The sequence below is a fragment of the Netta rufina genome (genome assembly GCF_964035555.1).
Source record: "Netta rufina genome assembly, chromosome: 3".
Classification (NCBI taxonomy): domain Eukaryota; kingdom Metazoa; phylum Chordata; class Aves; order Anseriformes; family Anatidae; genus Netta; species Netta rufina.
Genome location: NC_140125.1, coordinates 69,091,715 through 69,115,658, shown reverse-complemented (window position 1 = coordinate 69,115,658; position 23,944 = coordinate 69,091,715). Strand labels below are relative to the sequence as shown.

The window sequence follows — 23,944 nt, the reverse complement described above, 5'->3', positions numbered from 1 at the left end:
ATGGTTGCTTGGGAAGACATGCCATAACCATGACTGTTCCCCCCCGAGTCCTGTACCTCCTTTGCCTGAGTTTTTATTGCTGAGCATGAGATCATAGGGTACAGAATATCCCTTTGGGTAGTTTGGTTCAGCTGTCCTGTCTGTGTCTGCTCCTAAAGTTGCTGGGGAGGGTGGGGAGAGAAGGTTTGATGCTGTGCAAGCACTGTGCAGCAGTAGCCAGAGCACAGGAGTGTTGCCATTGCTGTTTTAGCCCCAAATGAAAAGCACAGCACCATTTGGGCTGCTATGAAGGCTTATCTCCACCCCAGCCAGACCACACACGCTACTGTGAAATTCTGATGGGGGGCTGACTGTGTAAGGAAGGGAAAATAACTAGGCAGGAGGGAGACAGAATATTGTCGGTAACTCTGAAAAAGATAATACACAGTGGGGAGTACAAACTTGGTGATGTACAGCTCTAATGTTTTGAATTTTTACGGCTCTGGAAAAGTTAGAGTGAAGAACTTACCTCCTCAGGTACCACTGTCCCTGCTAAAAATTGCAGGCAGAAAACTGCTTGGCCCATTGACAGGTCTCAGAGCTGCTGCCTCTGAAGTATGAGCATAAATATAATGCTTGGTTATGTCATTTTCTTGTTGTTATGACATTTTTTTGTTTATTTGTTTTTAAGGAGTCTTTAGAAGTTAATTCTTTAAATCTGAACGCAGTTTGTATATCTGGCATGCTAAATATTCATGAAAGTTCAAAAGCTTTTAATTATGAAATAGGTGGATCTTGGCTTGTGGATATTTCTTACAGTACAATTTGTCTAAAACATTTTAAGGAATTTTTCATAATTTGACTACATGTAACTATTTCAAAAACTTCACAACTGGAAACAAATCTTTAGCCTCGCCATATTGCTAGAGATAAACTGGAGTTATTTTCCTCCTCAGTTTATCAGCCAAGAACAGTAACACTGTGCATCAGTTTTATTTCTTCTGCCTGTGTTCTCATGGAACAAACATATATTTCTTATGTTCACAAGACATGTGAAGAGAGAGTTCAGTCTTATCACTACAGGAAACCATACAGGTGGCTTTCTCAAAGTAGCCTCTTGCAACGCTTGCAAGCCCTTCAGGCAGATAGCCCAGGAAGAGTGGGCAGCGCAGCTGTTTGTTTCAATTTTAGCTTGCAAGCACTGTAATATTACAGGACCGTAGCACTTATTATTTTTCTTAGTCCTTATTTTAAAGTGTAATAATAAATTTTCAAATAGGAAGCTACCATTTTCTGGTCATAAAATAGCTGAGGTGCTGTTTGAAGTTCCCGCTTAGTATTTGCGTGCTCAAAGGAAGACAATGGATTCTCTCTGACACTATTTAATTACAATATGTACCTACTCAATAGGTGAATGTTTATGTTTACTTATGTATTGTAAAAGCCTACCTTATAAAGAAGTATGCATGCTTTCAGGCTATATAGATATGCTTAAAAGGGTGCTTCTTGCATTTTTTCATATATTTTTAGCCTAAATTTTTGGCCATTTTTTTTCTACAACTTAAAGACATTAAATTATTTAAATATGGGGTTCTTTATGTGATAAATAAATATAATCATTTTTTATTTAAGCCAAATGAAAAATGAACAGGTATCCCTCCTTGGGTCAGCTTCTGGTATGTTTGATACAACCTTGGGTTTCCCTAAAACTTTGTTCCCAGGGCAGCAGTGTGTTCCTGCTGTACAGGAGGAGGAAGATCTGAAGAGGGAGGCACCCCTGAAGGTGACTTAATTGCTGAGGTTGTTTGGGCCAGGCTTTCAGCTCTTCCTCAACTGGAAAAGCTTGTCTCGATATGGTGATTTTCAGAATCTGTGTGCCTCTTGCCCTTCGCTTCAGTATTTGACCTTATTATGTCAAACAGCAAGCTCCATTTTGAATGTGAGTGTCTTCCTGATAGGAAAGGCAAACTTCCATGTTTCTGACCTCCAAATTGGACTGGGGAAAGTTATCGTGATTTTTGTTTCATTCCCAGGTAGGTTTGTTAACAAGCATGGGATTCCGTGTATGCTTAAATCATGACGTTTTTCAGGAAATTAGAAATTGCTGGGAACTGCATATCTTTGGCAGTTGGATACATTGGTAACAGAAGCTGATGGAGACTTCAGGAGGAATATTAGATGGAGGGTAGTATAGTGCTAAAATCTACTCAAACATGAGAAAACTTACATAGGTATATTTGAGGTATTGAAACAGGATTTAAGACGCAGTAGCTCAGTGAGTAATGTTCAAGGGATGCTTATCTGGTCTGTGATGTTTACGTAGTCTTCTGAGCACATTCAAAATTAGAACAGTTGTTAAGGAAGTGAACTGGGAAAAATGCACAGCTTTCAGCTCTCAGTTGCTGTGTATCATTAGGAAAGCATTTACTGTATCTTTGTAATGAAATGTGTATGCAGTCATTGTGTCCTGATGACCATTTACATTGATGTTAATAAGAAAAGTTGCCCTACTCAAATATACTCGACTGTCTGGGGAAGATTACTGATGTTGCTATCTAGGAGAGTTTTACTCAAACTCTGTCATAATTTTCTGCCTCTTCTTCTTCTCAAAAACTGTAACAAGTTTCAATCAGGGTGCTGAATGGTAGAGAAAGTATTTTTATTTTTTTCTGTGTGTGTGTTTTTTGTTTTGTTTTTAAGAAAAATGTTACAGACATAAATGAATGTAATAAATCCAAATGTTGCTAACTATAGCAAACAAGTTACACAATATTACTTGCATCATTGTAATGAAATTAATACGTTTGTGTGCGCAATTGGTTATTTTTATTTACATGTAATGGATCATTTTCTAAATATTTCTGTATTCTTCATTACTATCATTGATGAAAATTCTGACTCTCACAAAAGGTGCTGGAAATAGGATGAACATATTTATAGCTGATAGTTCTGGGAATTATTCATTTAGTGATAGCCAAAGTTGGCCAGAACTTGTTTCCGTTGAGAGTCAGTTCTGTATTTTTAGTACACAACAATGAAATTAGTTTTCTTGTACATTACTTAGCAGTACTGTAGAATCTATAACTTCTTTCTGAAGTGGTCTAAAAATCTGCATATTTCTGTTTTGAAAAATAATTATACAGTTTGTTTTTAAGTACTTTTTTTTTTTTTTTTTTTCCCCTCTAGATTGTGCCAGCATTACCTGTATTATTACCAGTTTTATTGAAGAAATCACTGGACACAAAAATGTTTTAATATTCTCTGTAAATGAGAAGTCTTGCTTTGGTGCTTTCATAGAACAATTGTTCTTAAAGATCAAATGTGAATCTTGGTTTCAGTTGTACTGTGCTTGTACTAGTACAATGAGTTGCCTGCTAGGTGCAATGATTTTTATTAACCATAACTAATTACTACAGAAGCCCTTGACAAGGCCTCTTGATATATGTTAAGACAGTTAATTCAAAATTGACATCCTGTCTTTCCAAGCGATACAAACTTCCAATGACTTTCTGTGAAAATAAAGAATTCATTTTATACCATGAATAAAGCACGAATTTTGTGATCCGTTTCTCATGTAACTAATGATACCTGCCACTTTACCTGTGAGTCAGTGCAATTCTTGGGCATCTTTTTTTTTTTTTGATGATGAATTCAGCAGTGTATAAAGTAGCCATGTCATAAAGCACCAGAGAGAATGTTATTTAACCAACTTGTTCATTGTGATTTTGGTGGTGCAAACAGTGACACAACTCCTCCAGTCAAAGTTAGAAACAAAAAGCATTGTCCAATGATTAATCATTTTCCGATGGTTAATGTGACTTTTGTCAATTGAGTCTCAGAAATATATCTTCCAAGACTGTAAGAGTTTTACCATTGATATATGTGGACTTGTCCATATATGCAGATTTTTTTTGTCTTTTAAGATCAGTTTATCAAAATCACGTGTGATACCAAACATACATGTGCAATAACGTGGCTGGCTATATGTGCTGTAGTGTGTTTGCAGCTTCTGGGTGCTAAGGCTACTAATACTGGTTCTCTTATTTTTGTGCAGTGGCGTGTTAGCTGTGAGGCCACTCAGTTTCTAGGACTGGGAAGAAGGTCAGTGCTTCAAGGACACCTCCATTAGATGTTTGGTTTATTGTTTCATAGGAACATAGCTTTCTTAAAGTTGACGGCAACTAGTGGGTGGTTATATGCCACTTAAAAACTATTTTCTAGGTCATCCCATAATACTGTTTTGATTTTAGTTTCTGAAAGAAGTCTGAGCTTTCTCAAGGTTATTTTTGGAATCTTACAGCTTAGGGTAATGTGCAGTAAGAGAGCGATCGTACTCATACCACCTCTCCGTTTTGTCCTGAATAATAGTGTACAGTCAGGGTCTTGAGTAATAGTGTACTTGGCTTGGTCTTTTGTTTTACTGTACTGAGATCCTTCTAAAATAATAAAATACCTGTACTTTTCTTAAAAGGAAAGCTCTGTATTTCCTTCAGAAACATCTGGGGGAGATGCTCCAGATTCAGAATCATTCAATTCCAACCTTGAGGCCTATTGAAAATGTATTTTGAAGTAGATTAGAGTTAATTATGAAGGATAATAATGGCATTGAGTGGATAATAAACTTCCAGTTCTTTAGAACTGGAAGATAATACAGTATTCTGGGCATTTGTTTAATTGTCTGCAAGTCTGATAAGTGATTCAGGTGCTTAAATACACACCTATTGCTGATTTTAAAACCTCATAGTATTTCATATCCTGCACCTGTTTGTGAGGGCATAGACACTTCCCAAGTCATGCATCGTATTAACTGGCCATGCAGGTATCTTAGGTATTGCAAAGGGTCTCAAATGCCAGTAGGTACTATGCTCAGGGACTAAATCTCATCCAGGTTCCTGTCATAAGTGAAGCTTGAATCTTCCAGTATGATTCAGGCACAGATTTTCAAAAACCTTTTCACACCTAGGTGGTTTCACACAGAAGAATGTTGTTAGATATGCTCTGAAAGAAGCAGCTTTGCGTGGTACTTCTCTGTAAGCATTGTAGTGTCATCTCTTATGTGTGTTGTAAACATAACTGCAGTAGACGTGAAGTACTCTAATAATAATGAAGTACATATGTACGAGCCCAGAGTATCCCATAAAGCTCTTTGGGGCACTATTCCAAATGAGAATTTCCCTGTACAGATTCATGGTTTCATAAGTAGGATGCTTGTTGGGGATTCAAGATGAGAACAGTAGATCTTCTAACAAAGAATTTGTCAAACTTTGTCTGTAATGGAGCTGAAGACTGTTTCTGCTTTCCAGTCTTGTTTCTAATTGCTTAGGAGCTTGGCCTCAGACCTGCCTAGAAGCAGAGTTCAGTTTGATTATTATTTGAGATTAATCTAGACAGGTAGGCAGACTTTGGGAGTATGTGTAGGGTTTGTACCTTTTTTGGGGTATGTGGCAAGGTTTTGGTAGGAGGGGGACTGCAGGGGTGGCCTCTGTGAGCAAAGCCCAGCAGCTGGTCCATGTCAGATCAGAACCAGCTCCAGACTGCTCCAAAGGGACCTGCTGCTGGCCAGAGCTGAGTGAGTTGGGGTGGGGGGAGGAGAGGGGACACGGGGACAGGAAACTGCTGTGTGACAGTAGCTGGGAGAGAGAAGTGAGAAAATGTGAGAGAAGGAGCCCTGCAGACCTGATGGGCAGTGCAGGAGAGCAGGAGGAGCTCCAGGCATGGAGCAGAAGTTCCCCTGTGGCCTGTGGAGAGGCCCCTGGTGGAGCAGGCTGTCCCCCTGCAGCCCATGGGTCCCACATGGAGCAGATCTCCACACTGCAGCCTGTGGAGGAGCCCCCGGTGGAGCAGGTGGATGTGGCCTGGAGGAGGCTGCAGCCCATGGAGAGCCCCTGCGGGAGCAGGGCATGAGAGAGGGGCTATGGTAGAGTTCAGCTGCCCACCAGGATAAAAACACCACATTCCTCCAGTTATGTTTAGGGGCCAGTATTAGAAACCAGTGGTTCCTGGCAGTTGTCTGTGTTCATGCAAAATTTTCTGTTATGCACATGAAATGTACATAATTGCACAGTGAAGTTGATTCTATTGATAATTCTTTGTGTTAATTTGTCTGGTTGCATAAAGGTACTCGCTTGTTTTTTTTACAGAAAGTGTTTAACAAATCTTTCTAGAAGAGATGGAATATTAAAACTCTTACCTGTTGCAATTACGATGTTCCATTTAGAGGCTTCTTGTGCAATGCCACTAGCTTTATTTGCACAAGAACATTGTCTGGTATGATTACTTTTTGGTTTTTGTTTTTCTCTTTGGAGTATTGAAGGATTTTTTGGTGTGTAGATGTATCTATTCTCTCCCTTTATATAATATAAGGTCACTTCACCCTTCCAGATCTGTTTCACTAATGTTTTGAAGTAAAGTGTTATAAGAGAACACCTTTTGATATCCTGAAAGGAGTAATGTGCATACCTGAAAGCCCTTTTAATGGGAGAAGGGGAGGAGTGGATGGCATATGGAGGCACAATTCTGCTTCTTCAATGTGCTGAAGCATTTGTTTCAATTCCAGCATTGACTGAGATGAATGCCATGTATCAAGCAGACACGCTTTCTTCCTGAGTACATATCCCTTAGTCTTGACGTTTCCCTTTCAAAGACTGACCAGGTCTTGAGTGGAGATCAGCAATGTTCAATCCAAACAACTTTAAAGAATTCCATTATGATATTTGTTCCTTCTATAGAAAACTAGATGTCTGAAAGTATACAATTTTTAATACATGATATAGCACAGCTTCTGTAGGTGCAAAATAAAAAATTGGAAAATATTACTGCTGTAGTATTTTGCATTGTCCTGCCGTTTACGATTAATTTCCTAGATCCCATTAAACGATCATTTTCCATAGCTATCAGCTTTATTGCTAGGTGCTGTATTTGCACTGTTTACATCAAACATGCTTGGATAAGAAGTTTAAGTGAAGTGAATATAATACAAATGTCCTCATTATTTTAAAATCTTTTTTTTTTTTCAACTATCTTTTGTCTTTTCAGCTTCCTTTTCATCTGAAATTATTCCACTCTGACAAGTGAAAGTGAAAATGTCATTTCATTCACCTACTATTTGGTCCACAGAAACCTGTTAATATTTGCTGGTGCCTTTTTTCTTCAAAAAAAGAAGCCTCCGTTTTTCTTTATAGCGTTCTTTGATTAGTTTAGAAACCAATAGTAACAACTTCTGGTTTTATAAATGGAAAAGTTTACAGAGACAGCAAAGAACTTGCTAATAATTTAAATTTATAGGCAGTGTAGGCAAAAACTTGGTAAAATGGCTTAACATTCCTTAAATAGTTTAAATAAAATGACTGCTATGAGGTTTTAAGAGACATAACAAGCTACTTGAGGATACAGCAGCTGGTGCTTCAGGATAGCCTAACTGCTGATTTTACCTGTAATTCTTTTAATGCTATGTTATGCCCTCATTTATAAGCAAAGATTTTGTTAAACTTGGTAATTAAAGTATGGCATCTGAGCAGTCCCCTTCTCTTAGCCCTACCTGGAGGCTGGCTTGCTTTGTTAAAGAGTGTTGGAATTAAAACAAATGTTTAAATCTCTTTGACCATAATCACTGTAACATTTCAGTGGAGAAGACTGAAATGCTTCCATTATTTGCTTAAAGAAAAAAATAGGAAGGCCAGGAGTGGTAGTAAAACTTAAATGGTGAAAATATAAATTGGAAAACTTCTCCAGTAATATTAGTTAGATCTGTAATATTGATAACAATGTTTTTAGATTTTTTAATTTAATGGGGAAAAACAAAACAAAACAAAAAAAAACACCTGCAGAGATCCATGTTTACTGTTAGGTTTATCTTCAAACAATAAAATTTGAATGGTTTCTTGAATTCCATTTTTAGTTGAGTGTAATCTGTTTTTATCTTTTATTTTTCCACATAAAAAGTTTAAAAGTTAAAATCACATTTCTTTTAAAAAGAAGTAAAATAAAGTTTAAAAGATATTGCCTCTCATCTTTGCAGTGGTTTGCAAAGGTGGATATTGCTTTTTCTGCTTTACAAACAGAACTTTAGTGGAAAGATAAGTTTGTTTTAAAAGAGAGAGGAAATCTGAGATAGCACTAGGTATCTTTGAACTTCTGTTCCTTTTTTCTTAAAAAATACAATAATGGCAGAATGTGTCTGAATAGCTCTTATTTGATAGCAAAACCCAATATTTTTTACCACATAAGTTTATACTGGTCTCAATGTTGAATTCCCATATTACTTGTCACTCTACAAACATATAAAAAGGTGACTTTTTTGTAGGGAATAGACAGGGGCATGGTAGTTCATCTTGCATCTCTATATATGGGCCCTGGCAAATAGGATTTAATTGCTGCTACCTTTTAGGTCCTTGTTCCAAACCCAGCAGGATCATTTGGTAGTACAGATGTTTCAGATCAAGCTGTAGGCAAATATATTCACTTCTGTCAAATCAGGAGGATTTTGTTAGTCTTAAGATGGCTGTGGAAGACAAGGAGTAGCTGATACAGCATAAAGGTAGGTATATCTATCGGGAAGCTTTATGTGAAAACAGCTAACCTATGATTTTTATTTATTTTTTTTAAGAAAATGTAAATTGTAGGTGAGCATAAAGCAGAATTTATTAATGTGGACTCAACTATGGGGCTTCTGGGCTATATTTGACTGTCTGAGTCTGTGCTCAGGGAGGTATGCCCTCACTCATCCTCTAAGGTACCAGGTATTTTATTTCAGAAAGTATTAATTAATTAATAAATGAGGAAGAAATACTCCTTTAAAAATTGGTTTCATAGCAAACGGGCCTGCTGGAGAAGTTTTAAATCTCTTGAAAATCAGTCTGAAATGTGAACTTTTTTTTTTTTAAACTGGATTCTGACTTTCATAAATTACTGTGCATGTTATTTCAAAAAGGGTAATTTCAGTAATGTACAATCATATAATTGTAGTTTTCTTATTGTAAAGGACCATAATTCTATAGAAAAAGGTATTTGTGTTTAGGTAAAAATAAATAGGCGATATGTCATTTTTAGCAGCTAATGGCAATGCTGTTGTTGGAGCAGTATGAGTGATTTCCCTTTTTTGTTGGGTAGGACTAGATTCCCTTGAATTTTGGACACTAGTTCTCTGCTGTAGTTATAATGATGACTGTGTTTTCACTAGGAGCTATGCTGGCATGATGTGACATGTCATATATCCACTGAATGACTTTTTTTTAAAAAAAATAAAAAATAAAAAATAAATGCTTGGCTCTGTCTGCTTCTAGGCTTGAATTTAAATGTATCCTCTCTGTCCCCTTCAAAAGGCTGTTGTTTTATTTTAATGCTACGTTTTCACATTCTGTAGCTCCATATTATAGCACCTGTCTCCAGAATATCAGCTGTTGTGATAGCTTTTTACAAAAAGCAACTTAATGTTAGGTCAGAAAGCAAAGATGCATGACAAGTCAGTGACATTTCTCTGTCTGTGACTGGAACGCTGCGTCTGGATTTGCTTTTGTGCTGTATTGCAAAGTTGATAGCTAAAATACAAATGGGGTCATTAGATAAAGAAAAATGTTAAAGATAATTGGATTAAAGCAGGGAGTTGAGTGCAGTATGTGAACGTTCAAAAATCTTTTTAGCAATTCTTTTTTTTTTTCAAAGTTATTTAATTTCTGGATGGCTGATGGTCTTCAGGCATGCTAAGAATGCTGCAGATCATTAGGTTTGTAATGGTATCATTAATTGTTTCAAGAATAATATAAATCTGTATCTTTCTGTTACCACCAGAAATTCTTGCTATGCATTAGAGTTCATTAAACTATTCAGCTATGGGCACCTTTCAAAATGAAGGAACTTTGAGAGTAGTTTCTGTAAAAGGCTTGGAACAAATGCAAGTTGAGATGGAGAACAGCTGTGTTTTGCTGTAAGCCTGTTTCTTGCAAGAAATAAGAATGTGCAGAGGTGGGCTGTAGTTCTGTAGAGTACAGTGCTGTGTGCGTGCTTACCTGTGAGATGAAAACATCCTGAGGCATTCTCTTCCCGGTTTTCTGGTGGCACTTCTTTTCTTTTTCTCTTGTTCAGTGATACATGTATTATGATCCTTTTTTTTTTTTTCCCTTGATTTTCTTTGTTTTTCTGTTTAAAAAATTGTTAAGCAGTCCTCAAAAATTATGTCCCTTCATCAGCGCTGGAGGCTGTTAATGACCTGAAAACCACCAGTGCATTCTGGTTCAGAGGAGGCCTTCACATAGGTGGTAATCACTTACTACTGCTTGGAGCTGAAGTTCAATTACCTATATTTCATTACCGTACTCTAGTGTTGGTAGTGTTAAAGGAATAATTGCCACTGTGCCTCATTGCTGATAACTTTAGGGAATAGGGAGTAGAACATGCTGAGTAACCACCTTGCGTCTGTGCCTGTCATGTCCCTTCTCTTGAATCTTGCTTGTAAACATTTTTGAGAGAGGTTTTTTACTTCTTTAGTCATGGTTCCAGCCAAGTTTTGTTTGCTTAAAAAGGTTTTTCAAGTTTCTGATGTGAAATTGTATTTGTAGCATTAACAAAGCCATGCTATTTCTTTTTGTTCCCATCTAGGTGCTTGAACAGGGATTTAATTTCTTGTTCTATGGATCACTGAGTGAGTAACAGATGGCCTTGCCTCGTCTTACAGGCGCTCTACGCTCCTTTTCAAATGTCACTAAACATGATGATTACAATGAAGAATTAGCTGACTTAACGGTAAATATTTCTTTCTTTTTCAAAGTATAATTATAAATTATTAGTGTATATAGTAAGAATTGCATGGTGTTTAGAATAAAGTTAGTGATGCTGAATTTAGGTACTTTTTATTTTTGAAAAAATATTGCATTGAAGTAATATATGCATTGTGGGAATATGTGAAATGAACTTGAAATCCAGGGATTTGAAAATGGGGGTTTTCTGGAGGAAAGTAAATGTCACTCTTATATTGAAGAAGAGCAAGAAAAAGGATCCAGGGAGCTAAAAGCTGGTCAGCCTCACCTCAGTCTCTGGGAAGGTGATGGAACTGCTTGGCCTGGAAACCATATCCAGGTACATGAAGGACAAGAAAATCTTCACGAGTAGTCAGCATGGAGGTGAGGTCATGCCTGGCCTACCTGATAAGCTTCTTTAATGAAATCACCAGCCCGATGGGTGAGATCAGGGGATATTGTCTTCCTGGACTTCAGTAAGGCCTTTGACACTGTCACCCATAAGATCGCAATAGTGAAGCTGTTGAAGTATGGGTGGGAGAGCAGACAGGATTGAAAACTGGCAGAATGGCTGGGCCCAGAGGGCAGTAGTTGGTGGTACAAAGTCTAGTTGGAGGCCAGTAATGACAGGAGTACACACAGGAGTCAATACATCTGTTTAACATCTTCGTTGATGATCTGGATGATGGAGAGAGTGCACGCTCAGTAAATCTGTGGATGACACAAAACTGTGGGGGGAGTGGCTGTCTCACCAGAGAGACGCGCAGCCATCCCTCTGGGTGGAGAGGTGGGCTGACAAGTATCTCCTGAAGTTCAATACAGAGAAGTGCAAAGTCCTGCATGTGGGGAGGAACAGCTTCAGGCAACAAGACATGCTGGGGGCAAGAAGACCTGCTAGAAAGCAGGTCTTCTTTCCAGAAAAGGACCTGGGAGTCCCAGTGAACATCAAGTTGACTTTGAACCACCAACACAACCTAGCTGCTAAGAAGGCAAAGCAGCTTGGCTGCATTAGGCAAAGTATCACCAGCAGGTCATGAGAGGTGGATTGCTGTGTGCAGTTCTGGACCCCCCAGTGCATGGACATAGTGAAGAGAATACAATGTAGGGCCACCAAGATGGTCAAGGGACTTGAGCATGAGGACAGGCTGAGAGTGCTGGGACTGTTCAGCCTGGAGAAGAGAAGGATCAAGGGGGACTTAGCCATGTCTAGCTGAAGGGAGGATGTAAAGAGGACATAGCCAGGTTCTTTTCAGTGGTGCCCAGTGCCAGCATAAGAGATGGGGCACAAACACAAGAAGTTCTTTCAAAACATCAGAAAGCACTTATTCACTGTGCAAGTAATGGAAAACTGTAACAGATTGCCCAGAAAGGTTGTGGAGTCCCCCTTCTTGGAGATCTTCAAAAGCTGCCTTGATGTGGTCATGGGCAACATGCACTGTGTCCCTGCTTCGGCTTGTGGCAGATGAGCTCCAGAGGTCCCTTCCAACCTCAACTGTTCTGTGAGATCTCTATAGAGTTTTCAGGAGTTTGGCTTTCTGGAGAGTTTTCATTGGAGCCAGTAAAGTAATTTGTGTATATCTTCCTCCTTGCAGGAAAGAGATAAAAGAACAGGTAATAGAGAAGCTCTTTGCAATTGTTACAAAACACTGAATGCAATTGGAAAGCTTTGTTTATCTATTTTTTTTAAGGTAACCTCCATATACCAATTTGTAATAATAAAAAAAAATAAATACTCAAATCTTTTGTATTTTCAGACAAAAAGATTAAAACTACACGAACAATTGTTGAAGTCTGATCTTACTTGGAAGAAGATAATAAAGTTTGTTGATGACAATTTAGACAAAAAAGAATACCAAACTGTAAATGGTGATTTAAAAACTATACTACAAGCTGCAAAACAAATAGGTAGGTTTTGTTTCTCTAATTGTCTAACAATAGTGTTTTTTTTAAGCTGCTGTCTGCTTGCATACTTGTGTACTGTTGCAGTTTCAGTTCTACCTTGACTCTAGTCTTGCTCTGATATATCTTTGAAGCTCCAGTTAATCTGACAACTATATGCATAATGTGGTTTTCTGTTTTATTTTAAAATATGATTTTTTATATGCATGTTTTTGATAGCATTGTTGTGTGGTGTGGTTTGTGATCCACCTTAAATAAGCAAAAGCAACAGCTTCTTTTGGCATGGCCGTACATGCAGGATAGGACAATCTTGGTGTTACCTGTTTTAATTCCACAGGATAGGTATCCTGAAAAATTGGGTGCGATGAAAGAGTTTTTTGCTTTAGCGAGTCTTTGGAAGAAAAATTTTAAGTATCTCTCAAATCACTGACAAACAAATTTTAAATTAATCTGAAGATGCACGTATTCTAAACTTCATCTGCTTTGTGGTTCTTTTTTTTCCATGTCATAAGCGTGGTGATCTGTTAGTTTTACAAATTTACACTTAATTTTTTTAAAATGCTTTTGTTAATACAACAGTAATGCTTGTGCTTGTAGCAAAATTCAGGCCAGTCGTTAAGCATGTGGCTGCCTTTCTTTAGAGACTATCTATCTATCTAGGACTGCCCATCTTTAGAGACACCTCTAGGACGGGCCACCTCTGCTTCAACATGGGTACCTCTCTTTTGGTGCATGTCTTTCAGCTGACACTGGTGATACATAAGGTTTTTGGGAAAGCCATGCAAGGTATGGTGTGAGCCATCTTTGGGGTAGAAAAAAAAAATCTAATGAGGCTTAGGCAGAGAAGAAGTAACTTATTAACGATGAAATACCTACCTTTAGGTGTCCAACTAGATTCCTGCAGTCCAAGGGTAGCAGTAAGCTCCCAGTTCAGTCTTTTGGCTCCTGTTTGTGCAGAATATTTGTGCTTCACTGTGCCCTAACTCCTGAATGCGTGTTTGCCCATTTTTTTTTGGCTATGGTGATGATGGCTTCCCTGGGATGAAATGTGTTTAGGGAGGTAGCTACAGTATTCTCAAAAATAAATAAATAAATCAGACATCAGGTCACGTTGGATGCATGGGACACTTTGGTGTACATCTGCTCCATAGTCTAAATGTAGTTTTTCCTGGTTTGCATCAACTGTTTATGTTTAATGTTAGTATGGAAAAGATGCCATCTGTATTGATAATTAATGTTATCTTTTTAACTTTTTTTTTCCTTTAGAGAACGTTGACACAGTTCATGCTCTTTTACTAGCTCTTAAGAAATTTTATTGCTGTGCTGAGATAATAAATACAGGTTTCAGACACAGCTGTGTTGGTAAGGAGAATCTTGTGATTATAGCACTAATATAGCTATTAATGTAATTCTTTTCAAAAAATTGTTTTGTGCATATGGACTAGAAATGTCTGATCAACACATGTAGGAATATATAAAGGCTAATTAGATTTTTCTCAGCACTCCATTTTAATAGCATGCTACTGATGTCATTTTAAAGCGATGCTCTCTTTTGCTGACTTCTCTTCCATGAATTGATCAATTCAGATGTGTTTTTTTGTTGTTGTTGGTTTTTTTTTGTTTGTTTGTTTGTTTGTTTTGTTTTGTTTTTAGAATTACATTAGCATGTTAGGAAGATATCAGCATCACCAGACTGGAAACAGACACTGACATGGTCTTATGGGGTGCTTGACCAATCTGTCCCATATGTCCCCTTGCTAGCATGTAAAGGTAGCCAATTCCTCAACCCCTACTCCTCCTTACCACGGTAGCAGGTTTGAAATGTGATATGGTCAGACAAACACATTGTCTCATTGTTCTGCTTCAGCTTGTGGTGGTCAGTTGCAGGACTGCCTAACGATTACCCCTGCAGAGTTCAAATTACAAGATTTAGAATGCTTTGTTCCCCTTTTCTCATCTCTTCACACTCCATTTTTCTGCCCTTTTTACCTCGCAAATAAAGAATTTATCTGTAATTAGTTTTTCCCAGTTGGTTTCCAGTTTTCATAGAATCACAGAATCATAGAATGGTTAGAGTTGGAAAGTGTCTTAAATACAATCCAGTTCCAACCTTCTGCTATGGGCAGGGACACCTCCCACTAGATCAGGTTGCTCAGGGCCTCATCTAGTCTGGTCCTGGGGCACTCACAGCTTCTCTGGGCAACCTGTGCCAGTGCCTCACCACTCCCTGAGTGAAGAATTTCTTCCTTATATCTAATCTAAATCTTTCCTGTTACAGTTTAAAACTGCTACCCCTTGTCCTATTGTTTTGCTACAAATGTACTCAACCTAACATCATCCTTGTAGCTTGAGGGTTGACTTTTTTTTTTGATGACAGACAGAAATAGGACAGCTTCCAACAACAAAAATAACTTCATTATAAATTGTCACAAATATGAATAAAAGCCTTGAAGTCTATTATAGAAACATAATTTGTTACTATATGCAAAATATTTTATCTTGGTGAATCTGAACTTCAAATGCATTTCCCTTCAGGTGACTCATACAACTCTTCTATAGTGGCTTTTTTTACTTAGCCAGCAAAATTGATTGACATGTGGCTTACGAGAAGCTCGCCATGAGCTGGCAATATGCACTTGCAGCCCAGAAAGCCAACCATATCCTGGGCCACATCAAAAGCAATATAGCCAGCGGGGTGAGAGAGGTGATTCTCCCATTCTGCTCTGCTCTCATGAGACCCCACGTGGAGCACTGCATTCAGCTCTGGTACCCCCAGCACAAGAAGGACATGGACCTACTAGAACAAATCTAGAGGAGGGCCACAAGGATGATCAAGGTGCTGGAGTACCTCTCCTGTGAAGAGAGGCTGAGGGAGTTGGATTTGTTCAGCCTGGAGAACAGAAGGCTCTGAGGAGAGCTTATAGTAACCCTTCAGTACCTAAAGCAGGCCTACAGGAAAGCTGCGGAGGAACTCTTCATCAAAGAGTGTCGTGGTAGGACTAGGGGTAATGGTTTTAAACTGAAAGAGGGTAAATTTAGATTAGACATCAGAAAGAAACTCTTTACTTAGAGGGTGGTGAGGCCCTGGCACAGGTTGCCCAGAGGAGCTGTGGATGCCCAGTCCCTGGAGGTGTTCAAGGCCAGGCTGGATGGAGCTTTGAGCAACGTGGTCTGGTGGAAGGTGTCCCTGCCCGTGTTTGGGGGGTTGAAAGTGGGTAGTCTTTAAGATCACTTTCAACCCAAACTGTTCTATGAATCTATGATCACATGATTAGTTTACTTATTTGTCTTTGTTTTAGATATTATGGTATTTTTTTTGTAAGTAATGTAATCTGCTACCCAGTGTGTATGTTTGAAGAAATGTTGCTCATCTGGAAAACATTTCAGGATGCACTTTGTACGTAAATGTGAGACTCAGGTGATGAAAACTGAAGTTTAAATAAGGATCTGGTTCAAGTACCAATCAGGCACAGCAAACTGTGTAAATCAGAGCTGCAGAGAGATTTGGCAGTGTCATTTTCCTTTAATCTGAATATTTATATCTATAACAAGCAATTTGGAATAGGGGGAGGAGATCTTCACAGTTGTTTTAAATATCCACTGGTTATAATTTAATCAAAGAGGTACTACGGAAAAATATTGGCTAAGTTAGGGCTGACATACCTAATGATGACCATAAAGTTTGCAATAGAAAAGGTAAAACCATAGGTAGTATAGCGAGTAGGACAAAATGTCTGATGGTAGAAGAAAATTTCTAAGCAAAATGAATATCTGACCTTCACAGCTGTCAGTGTTATTCATGAAAATAATTTGGCAGACTTAACATTTTCTGTGTTTTTCTGTCTTTCTTGACAGAAACAAGTATTTGTTGTATGATTTTTTTTTATTTCCAGTTTGATGGAAGAACATTATTTTTTGGCAAGAGCATTATTTTTTCCAAACTTTAATGGTGGGTACAGTGTGGTAGAGCAAATTTAAAGACTTTAAAGAAATAGCAGTAACTTTTTGTGTGATGGAGTGGAAAGGAAAAAACAAATGAAAACAAATGCATGATTATTTAGTTTGACCTAATTAGAAAGAAACCATCAACTCGGATGCTTCTCAATAAAAATACATAAAGTTATGGTGACACAAGCCAGAAGAACAGAATACGGTGACTGAGGCACAGACTGAGCGGACAGTAATGTTCCCATCATCGTCATCAGAAATGTACTATTGGAAAAGTAATGTATGCTATTTGAACATAATTTAAAGGAAATAAATTCTCAGCCTAGGCTATGGATGCTGTAATATTGATTTACTTGATGGGGAAAAAGTCAGTTACTGAAATGATGTGATTGGCAGAACAGGAGAGAGTAGCATTCCTTGCCATCTTTGCTGGCTCATTATATTTGGAGGGGAGGGAGAATATTTTCCTTGGAGATGTTTCCACAAATAGAAGGCACTGGTAATTAAGAGTTAGCACCTAATAAACTAAAGAGACTTCTCTAGAATCTTTCAGTATTAGCACTCTTTTAGTTTAATACTGTCTACTTCTGTTGCAACACTAACAACATTTTGAATAACAATGTTTTTGCACATTAGGAATATAAGTGTGGTTTGTGCAGCCAAATTTAAGTCTGTAAATTTTCAGACTTTTTCCTTTGATTCCTATGTAGTTAATGCTGAGATGCTGAACCACCTTTTTTTTCTGTTGAGATGTATTTACGCATATCTTGTGTGTGTGTGTGTGTGTACTTATCTTTATGTAGCTTATCTTCCATATGTAATTATCTAGGCATATATTTATCATGTAAATGCAGCAAGAAACATCTTCTCAGCTTTTCAAAGTTCACCACAGAGAAGTTCAAAAGAAATAGTGAATGTATATGTTAGGTTTCTAGTTACTCAGCTTTGTTCCATCTGCTTTATGCTGAATTTCTTCTTTTTTTTTTTTTCCTGTTACCATGTGGGGCTAAAAAAACATTGCTTTTGTTTAGGGTTGAGCCTAACTTACATTGAATCGAGTCATGTCAAAGTAGTTAATAATCTTCCAATTGAGTTCATGAGATTTACAGACAGAAAGGAGGGCCATAGCAGAGGAAATGCATAGGACCATAACAGGATTGCAGAGGTATACAGAGGCAGGCACATCACAGTTTTGAATACTGAAAAGAAAATAGCCACATTTATTGTGTCAAAAGTGACATATATATATATTTTTTTTTTTTTTAATAGATAATACTGTTTCTTTTAAAATTCGTAGTTTGCTTTAACAGTTCTTTTGAATTAGCCATACTGGAGGTGTTATCACCACTGTTACCACTTGAATCATACCATTTTCTGTTGGAGTTCCACCAATCAATCCTGATGTAACCGAAGAATTGAAGAGATACAGACAGAATATATAAGTTTGTAATCCTTCACATTGAGCTTTTCAAGCTTTTAAGCTTTTAAAAAATCATGAAATCTTCTAAGAAATTATATTACAGTAACCTGCCTGATTTTTTAGAACGAATTTGTAAGGCTTACTAAAAGTTGCATGTTTTTTTGTATATTGGAGCGGGGAAGGGAGAATAAAGAAAGAAAAGTATGCTGGCTGTCTTTGTTTATTTTATGCATGATGACTTTTTTCATTTTGTTTAGTAGTGACATTTTGGTTCATCATACGGTGTGTTTGCTTGTGTTCTCATTAAGTACTTCTGAGAATGTGTAAGAAGTAAATTCATTTTTTTTTCTCTAATCATATAGTTGTTGATTTGCACAACATGATTTTCTGTAGGTAGCCTACAAATATAAATTCATGCATTTATTTGTTATAACTTCTTTGGGCAATTTTTCTAATGCATACATTCAGTAGTACCAAAAGCGGGAATATAGTAATTCCCAGCTGAATTCTTTATGTTTAGTCTGTTATGAATATTCAGATTAGGCAGCATATAAACACTGATATAAAGTGGAGTTTTGTTACCTTTAAAACATTCATAAATATACTAGTGTGAATTTAAGACCTCAGGCATGTTTTTCCTTTTACTTGTAAAAATAAGAAAGCATGGGTAATCCTTAATATGAATTTCTAGTGAGTGGAACGATAATGAAGACAGATGCTTTATTATTGTATACCTTTTATAATTCAGTACCTTGCAACAATTGCTACTTCTTATGGTCTTCATTTCATATCTTTGTTGATGAGACGCAGTGAGAAATTGAATACAGTTATGTTGCAGGCAATGAAAAAGAATTAGTTTGAAGTGTATAAAGTACATTTGTTTTTGTTTTTATTAACAGTTGGAGCTGAAAATGGACAAGAAGCAATTGAAAGTGGAGCTGTTTTTCTCTTTAAGACATTTCACAAGAAAGAATGTGTTGGTCATGATGAGACGAAGGCTATCAAGCAGATGTTTGGGCCATTTCCATCATCATCTGCTACTGCAGCTTGTAATGCCACATGTCGGATTGCTTCTCACTTCACTGAAGAACAGCTTACAGCCCTCATACAGATGGCTGAAGAGCAAAATGGTGATAACAGAGTGCTCTTCGGTAAAAATATAGTGTTTTCATTTGACATGCATGATTTAGATCATTCTGAGGAGATGCCTGTAAATGGTGAGGCTGATGCACAAAGAATTATAAGCTTAGATTACAAGAAATTTCTGAATAACCAGCTGGATCACTTGAAGAATTACTGTGATGAGAAATCTGATCTCAAGTCTTTGGAAAAAATAGATGATTCTTTTCTATGGTCTGAAGTTGGAAAGTACCTGAATGAATCTCAGGGGGCAACCCCTGGAGGACCAACAACAGAGGATCTCTGCTGTACTTTGTATGAGATGCTTGCTTCTGCCAAAAGTGGTGATGAACTTCAAAATGAGGTACGGTAGAGTATTAACCATGCTGTATGTATTTGGATGTTGCACAAAATCCAAACTATTTCATATTGGATTATGCTAACATACTTTACTGAAGTATTATCTATGTTTTCTTTGTCTTAAGGAAAATTGCACGGCAGCATCATCTCAACCTGCTGGCCAAAAGATAGATACAGCATGGATTTCATGTGAATAGTCCATCTTTCCCCCATAAGAGACAAATTATTTTTTAGCCATTTGTTCACCTTTTCTGTACTTCCTTTTAAACAGTAGCTATTCAGAAGTGTGGAAACTTGCAAAGCCACACCAAAGGTAACTATACTGGGCAGGTTTCAGAGCCTTCCTGTGACTGGAAGGGAAAGGAAGTGGAAGGAACGTTGGAGGACTGTGCAGGTGGTGCTACTTTAAAACTTTGTTGTGTCACTTTTTTTTTTTAATAAGGAAATGGGGAGGGTTTATCACAAGAAGGACAGAGAAAACTTGAGTAGCTCAGAAGCTGAAGCTGGTGGATAAATATAATGGTACAAAGGGGAAGATGATTAAAGACTAGCAAAGAGGCTTTGAAGCAATGTGAAGGGGAGGTGAATGGAGGGGAATGGAGCACTGTGTTTGAATGGGGGTGGCAAAAAAATCCTGCAATTTGCTAATCACTTCTGACAAATTTTTTATCTTAGAGGCTTTATGAGAGTTTGATTATGATAATATGAAAAAAATGTGCACTCTCTGTCAATGTACACGTGTGTTTTTGAAGATTATTTAGCAGGGATTTAACTCCTTTTCTTTGCCTTTTTTAGAGAGAGAAAAATAGGCTGAAATCTGTATCTTGTGTTGGATTTTTTAAGAATACTTAGTAATAAAATTCTCCTTGTTCTGGTAATCTCTGCTCCCCCACCCAACCTATACCTCTCTGGAACCCTGAAGATATTTTTTTTTGTTGTGAGTGCAAACACTGCATGGTTAGCGTGTTGCCTTTCTTTGCAACAACCTCATTAATTCATTGTTCACTGCATGATTTGGAGGTGGTGTGTGAGGGGACATAAGCCTAATTCACCTTTTGTTAAAAGCTAGATGGCATTTGTGTTTTGCTGTCTGTTAGAGCAGTCATGGCTTGAAAGTTTTTTCTGGGCTTTAGATTTTGCTTTCACTTAGAGTTTTTTGTTTTGTTTTTATTATATCAATTTTGCTGGTGGCAGCATTATGAGCAGATGGTGCTCTTAAACCTGAAGATAACCCATTTCTAGAAATAGGTCATACATTTGCCATATGAGATGGTATAACAAGTATGTGTTTGTGCATACTGAAAATCTTATATTAATTGGGGTGCCACGTACATGCTGAAGTCTCTAAGTTCTACAAAATTCTTTTCTTTATAAGCCAGGAATAAAGAGCTATTCATATGAAAGGCTAACTATTTGTAAATTAAAATCCAGATATGTAAAACATACTTGCATATTTTAAAACATTTTTGTTTTCCATTCTTCTGTTTAGGAAGATACCACATAGCCTGTTTATCACTAAAAAAGAAAAGAATGTGTTGGTGGTGAGAATATCAAGGAGGCATAAAATCATAGAACAGCTTGGGTTGGAAGGGACCTTAAAGATCATCTGGTTCCAACTCCCTGACATGGGCAGGGATGCCACAAGCTGACTTGAGTCAGTCAACTTGAGGAGTCAAATAAAATTTTATTTGATCCTTAAGCGAAGTTTATTAAGATTCCAGATCACATTAAGAGTATGAGCATGTTTAGATCATTGCAGGGGTAACATGCTGCTTTTTGTAGTGTGTGGAAAGATACAAATGTATGTTATTTAGTTTTATATCTACTTAATTAACTCTACAAGTAGTTGGAATGATCTTCCTTTTCCATCAGTGTGTAGCTTGTATTTAAAGTGATTGGTGAATTGGTGAAGTACAAGAAGTACCTTGTTCTTTGTTTTCATATTTAAGAACATTCCACGCTTCCTTTGGGACAGCTTGTTTATCTGAAACATCACTGGTGACTATTAATTAGAGGAAAATTGATTCTTCTGCTTGGAGTAATATGGAAGTTGTAACACTCTACAAGCATTTAGGACACTTGGTTTTCATTGGGGATGCAGTCTTGTAAAACTAAATGACGGATCCTGGAGTGTGCTTTTCTCCTTGTATGTCATGTTCTGTTGATGAGTATGAAATGGTAATGATGCAGTAATAGACCATTATTTAAAAACAGGAAGAAAGAGCTCATGAAAAAACTGTAGAGCTCAGCCTAATAACCATCACTTTTTTTTTTTTTTTAATTAAAAGTTAGTATTGAGTATACTCCTCAGTTCTTGTTGCCAGTTTCTACTATTGGATGCTTTCAGAACGAAGACTTGAGTCATCTGAGAGTGATTCAGCAATTTTGCCCCTGACCCCTTCCACGCTAACTGGGAAGAAGCTTGAGTAGTTTGGTGCCTCTGTTGTTACACTGCTTATTTTCAGTGGCTGTTTCTCTTTTTCCTGTGAACTCTTGTCATAATTTATCTACAAAATATCTCTGAATGTTATTTTGGAAATACATATCTTTTTTTTTTTTTTACTCTGCACACGTGCATTATCCCTTTATGGTAAGAAAACAGGGAGAAATATTGTATGGAGATGAAATAACTAGAGAAAGAAGGCCTCAGTGGAATCAAAATAAAGATCTAGTTTATACTGCATAGAATATGAAAAATTGTTCAATTTATTCATCTCAGGATAAGGAAGGAACTTTGCCCAAATCAAATTAAGGAACATTGATGTCATTCAGTGTATTAGATTACAAGGTTTCCCAGACAAAATAATGTTAAATGCACTACAAATGACTAGAAGAACACTGGGCTATGACAGGAAACAGCAGAACTATAATACACAAGAAAATTGCAAATAGTCTTTCGTTTATTATGTGAATAGGACATATGTTTACTTCTCTGTATATAGGGTACAATTGTTTGCCTATAAAGTAAGACACGAATTTTATTGCTTGGGCTTCTTTTGTCTGCTTTATATTTGTGTGTATGCCTGGCTCTTTGCATTAAAAGGCAGCATATGCAAGTACTTCAGCTACTGTACCAAACTCTTACAGGGGAAATAAATGTTCCTCTTCATTTAATTTCTAAGAATAATTTTTATCATTCCTGCGGAAAGAGTGAGAGTTGGTTTCTGCCTTGTCACAAACACCTGAGAGCATTCAGGTGGTGAAACTGCAGTAAGAGACCCAAATGTGGTGATGGGGAGTTTGGAGGTGCTGATGCTCTCTTTTAAGAGTCAAAAGCGTTCACCTTAAAGCAAAGTAAACCTGAAGTCAGGAATCACAGAATCACAGAATTTCTAGGTTGGAAGAGACCTCAAGATCATCAAGTCCAACCTCTACCTAACGCTAACAATCCCCACTAAACCATATCCCTAAGCTCTACGTCTAAACGTCTTTTAAAGACTTCCAGGGATGGTGACTCCACCACTTCCCTGGGCAGCCTGTTCCAGTGTCCAACAACCCTCTCAGTAAAGAAGTTCTTCCTAACATCTAACCTAAAACTCCCCTGGTGCAACTTTAGCCCATTCCCACTCATCCTGTCACCAGGCACGTGGGAGAACAGGCCAACCCCCACCTCGCTACAGCCTCCTTTAAGGTATCTGTAGAGAGCAATAAGGTCGCCCCTGAGCCTCCTTTTCTCCAGGCTGAACAAGCCCAGCTCCCTCAGCCGCTCCTCGTAGGACTTGTTCTCCAGACCCCTCACCAGCTTCGTCGCCCTTCTCTGGACCCGCTCAAGCACCTCAGTGTCCTTCTTGTAGCAAGGGGCCCAAAACTGAACACAGTACTCAAGGTGCGGCCTCACCAGAGCCGAGTACAGGGGGACGATCACCTCCCTAGCCCTGCTGGTCACACTGTTTCTGATACAAGCCAGGATGCTGTTGGCCTTCTTGGCCACCTGAGCACACTGCTGGCTCATATTCAGCTGACTATCCACCATCACTCCCAGGTCCTTCTCTGCCTGGCAGCTCTCCAACCATTCCTCTCCCAGCCTGTAGCTCTGCTTGGGGTTATTGCGCCCCAGGTGCAGGACCCGGCACTTGGCCTTGTTGAACTTCATGCAGTTGACCTCAGCCCATCGGTGCAGCCTATCCAGATCCTCCTGCAGAGCTTTCCTACCCTCGAGCAGATTGACACACGCGCATAGCTTGGTGTCATCTGCAAACTTACTGAGGGTGCACTCGATGCCCTCATCCAGATCATCGATGAAGATATTAAAGAGGACCGGCCCCAGCACTGAGCCCTGGGGGACGCCACTAGTGACTGGCCTCCAACCGGACTTGGCTCCATTCACCACGACTCTTTGGGCCCGGCTATCCAGCCAGTTTCTAACCCAGCGAAGCGTGCGCCAGTCCAAGCCAAGAGCAGCCAGTTTCTTGAGGAGAATGCTGTGGGAAACAGTGTCAAAAGCCTTGCTGAAGTCAAGGTAGACCACATCCACAGCCTTTCCCTCATC

General features: G+C 38.2%; 1 protein-coding gene across 4 annotated transcripts in view; it reads left to right on the top strand.

The window, feature by feature from the left end:
• ASCC3 (activating signal cointegrator 1 complex subunit 3) overlaps positions 1–23,944 on the top strand; it is a 279,639-nt gene that overhangs the window by 4,426 nt on the left and 251,269 nt on the right. For all 4 annotated transcript variants that reach the window (XM_084285192.1, XM_084285193.1, XM_084285194.1 and 1 more), the window contains exons 2-4: positions 10,573–10,716; positions 12,464–12,614; positions 18,876–19,459. In XM_084285192.1, the coding sequence (XP_084141318.1) occupies positions 10,627–10,716; positions 12,464–12,614; positions 18,876–19,459 (825 nt within the window). In that variant the 5' untranslated portion in view covers positions 10,573–10,626. The remainder of the gene's footprint in view (positions 1–10,572; positions 10,717–12,463; positions 12,615–18,875; positions 19,460–23,944) is intronic.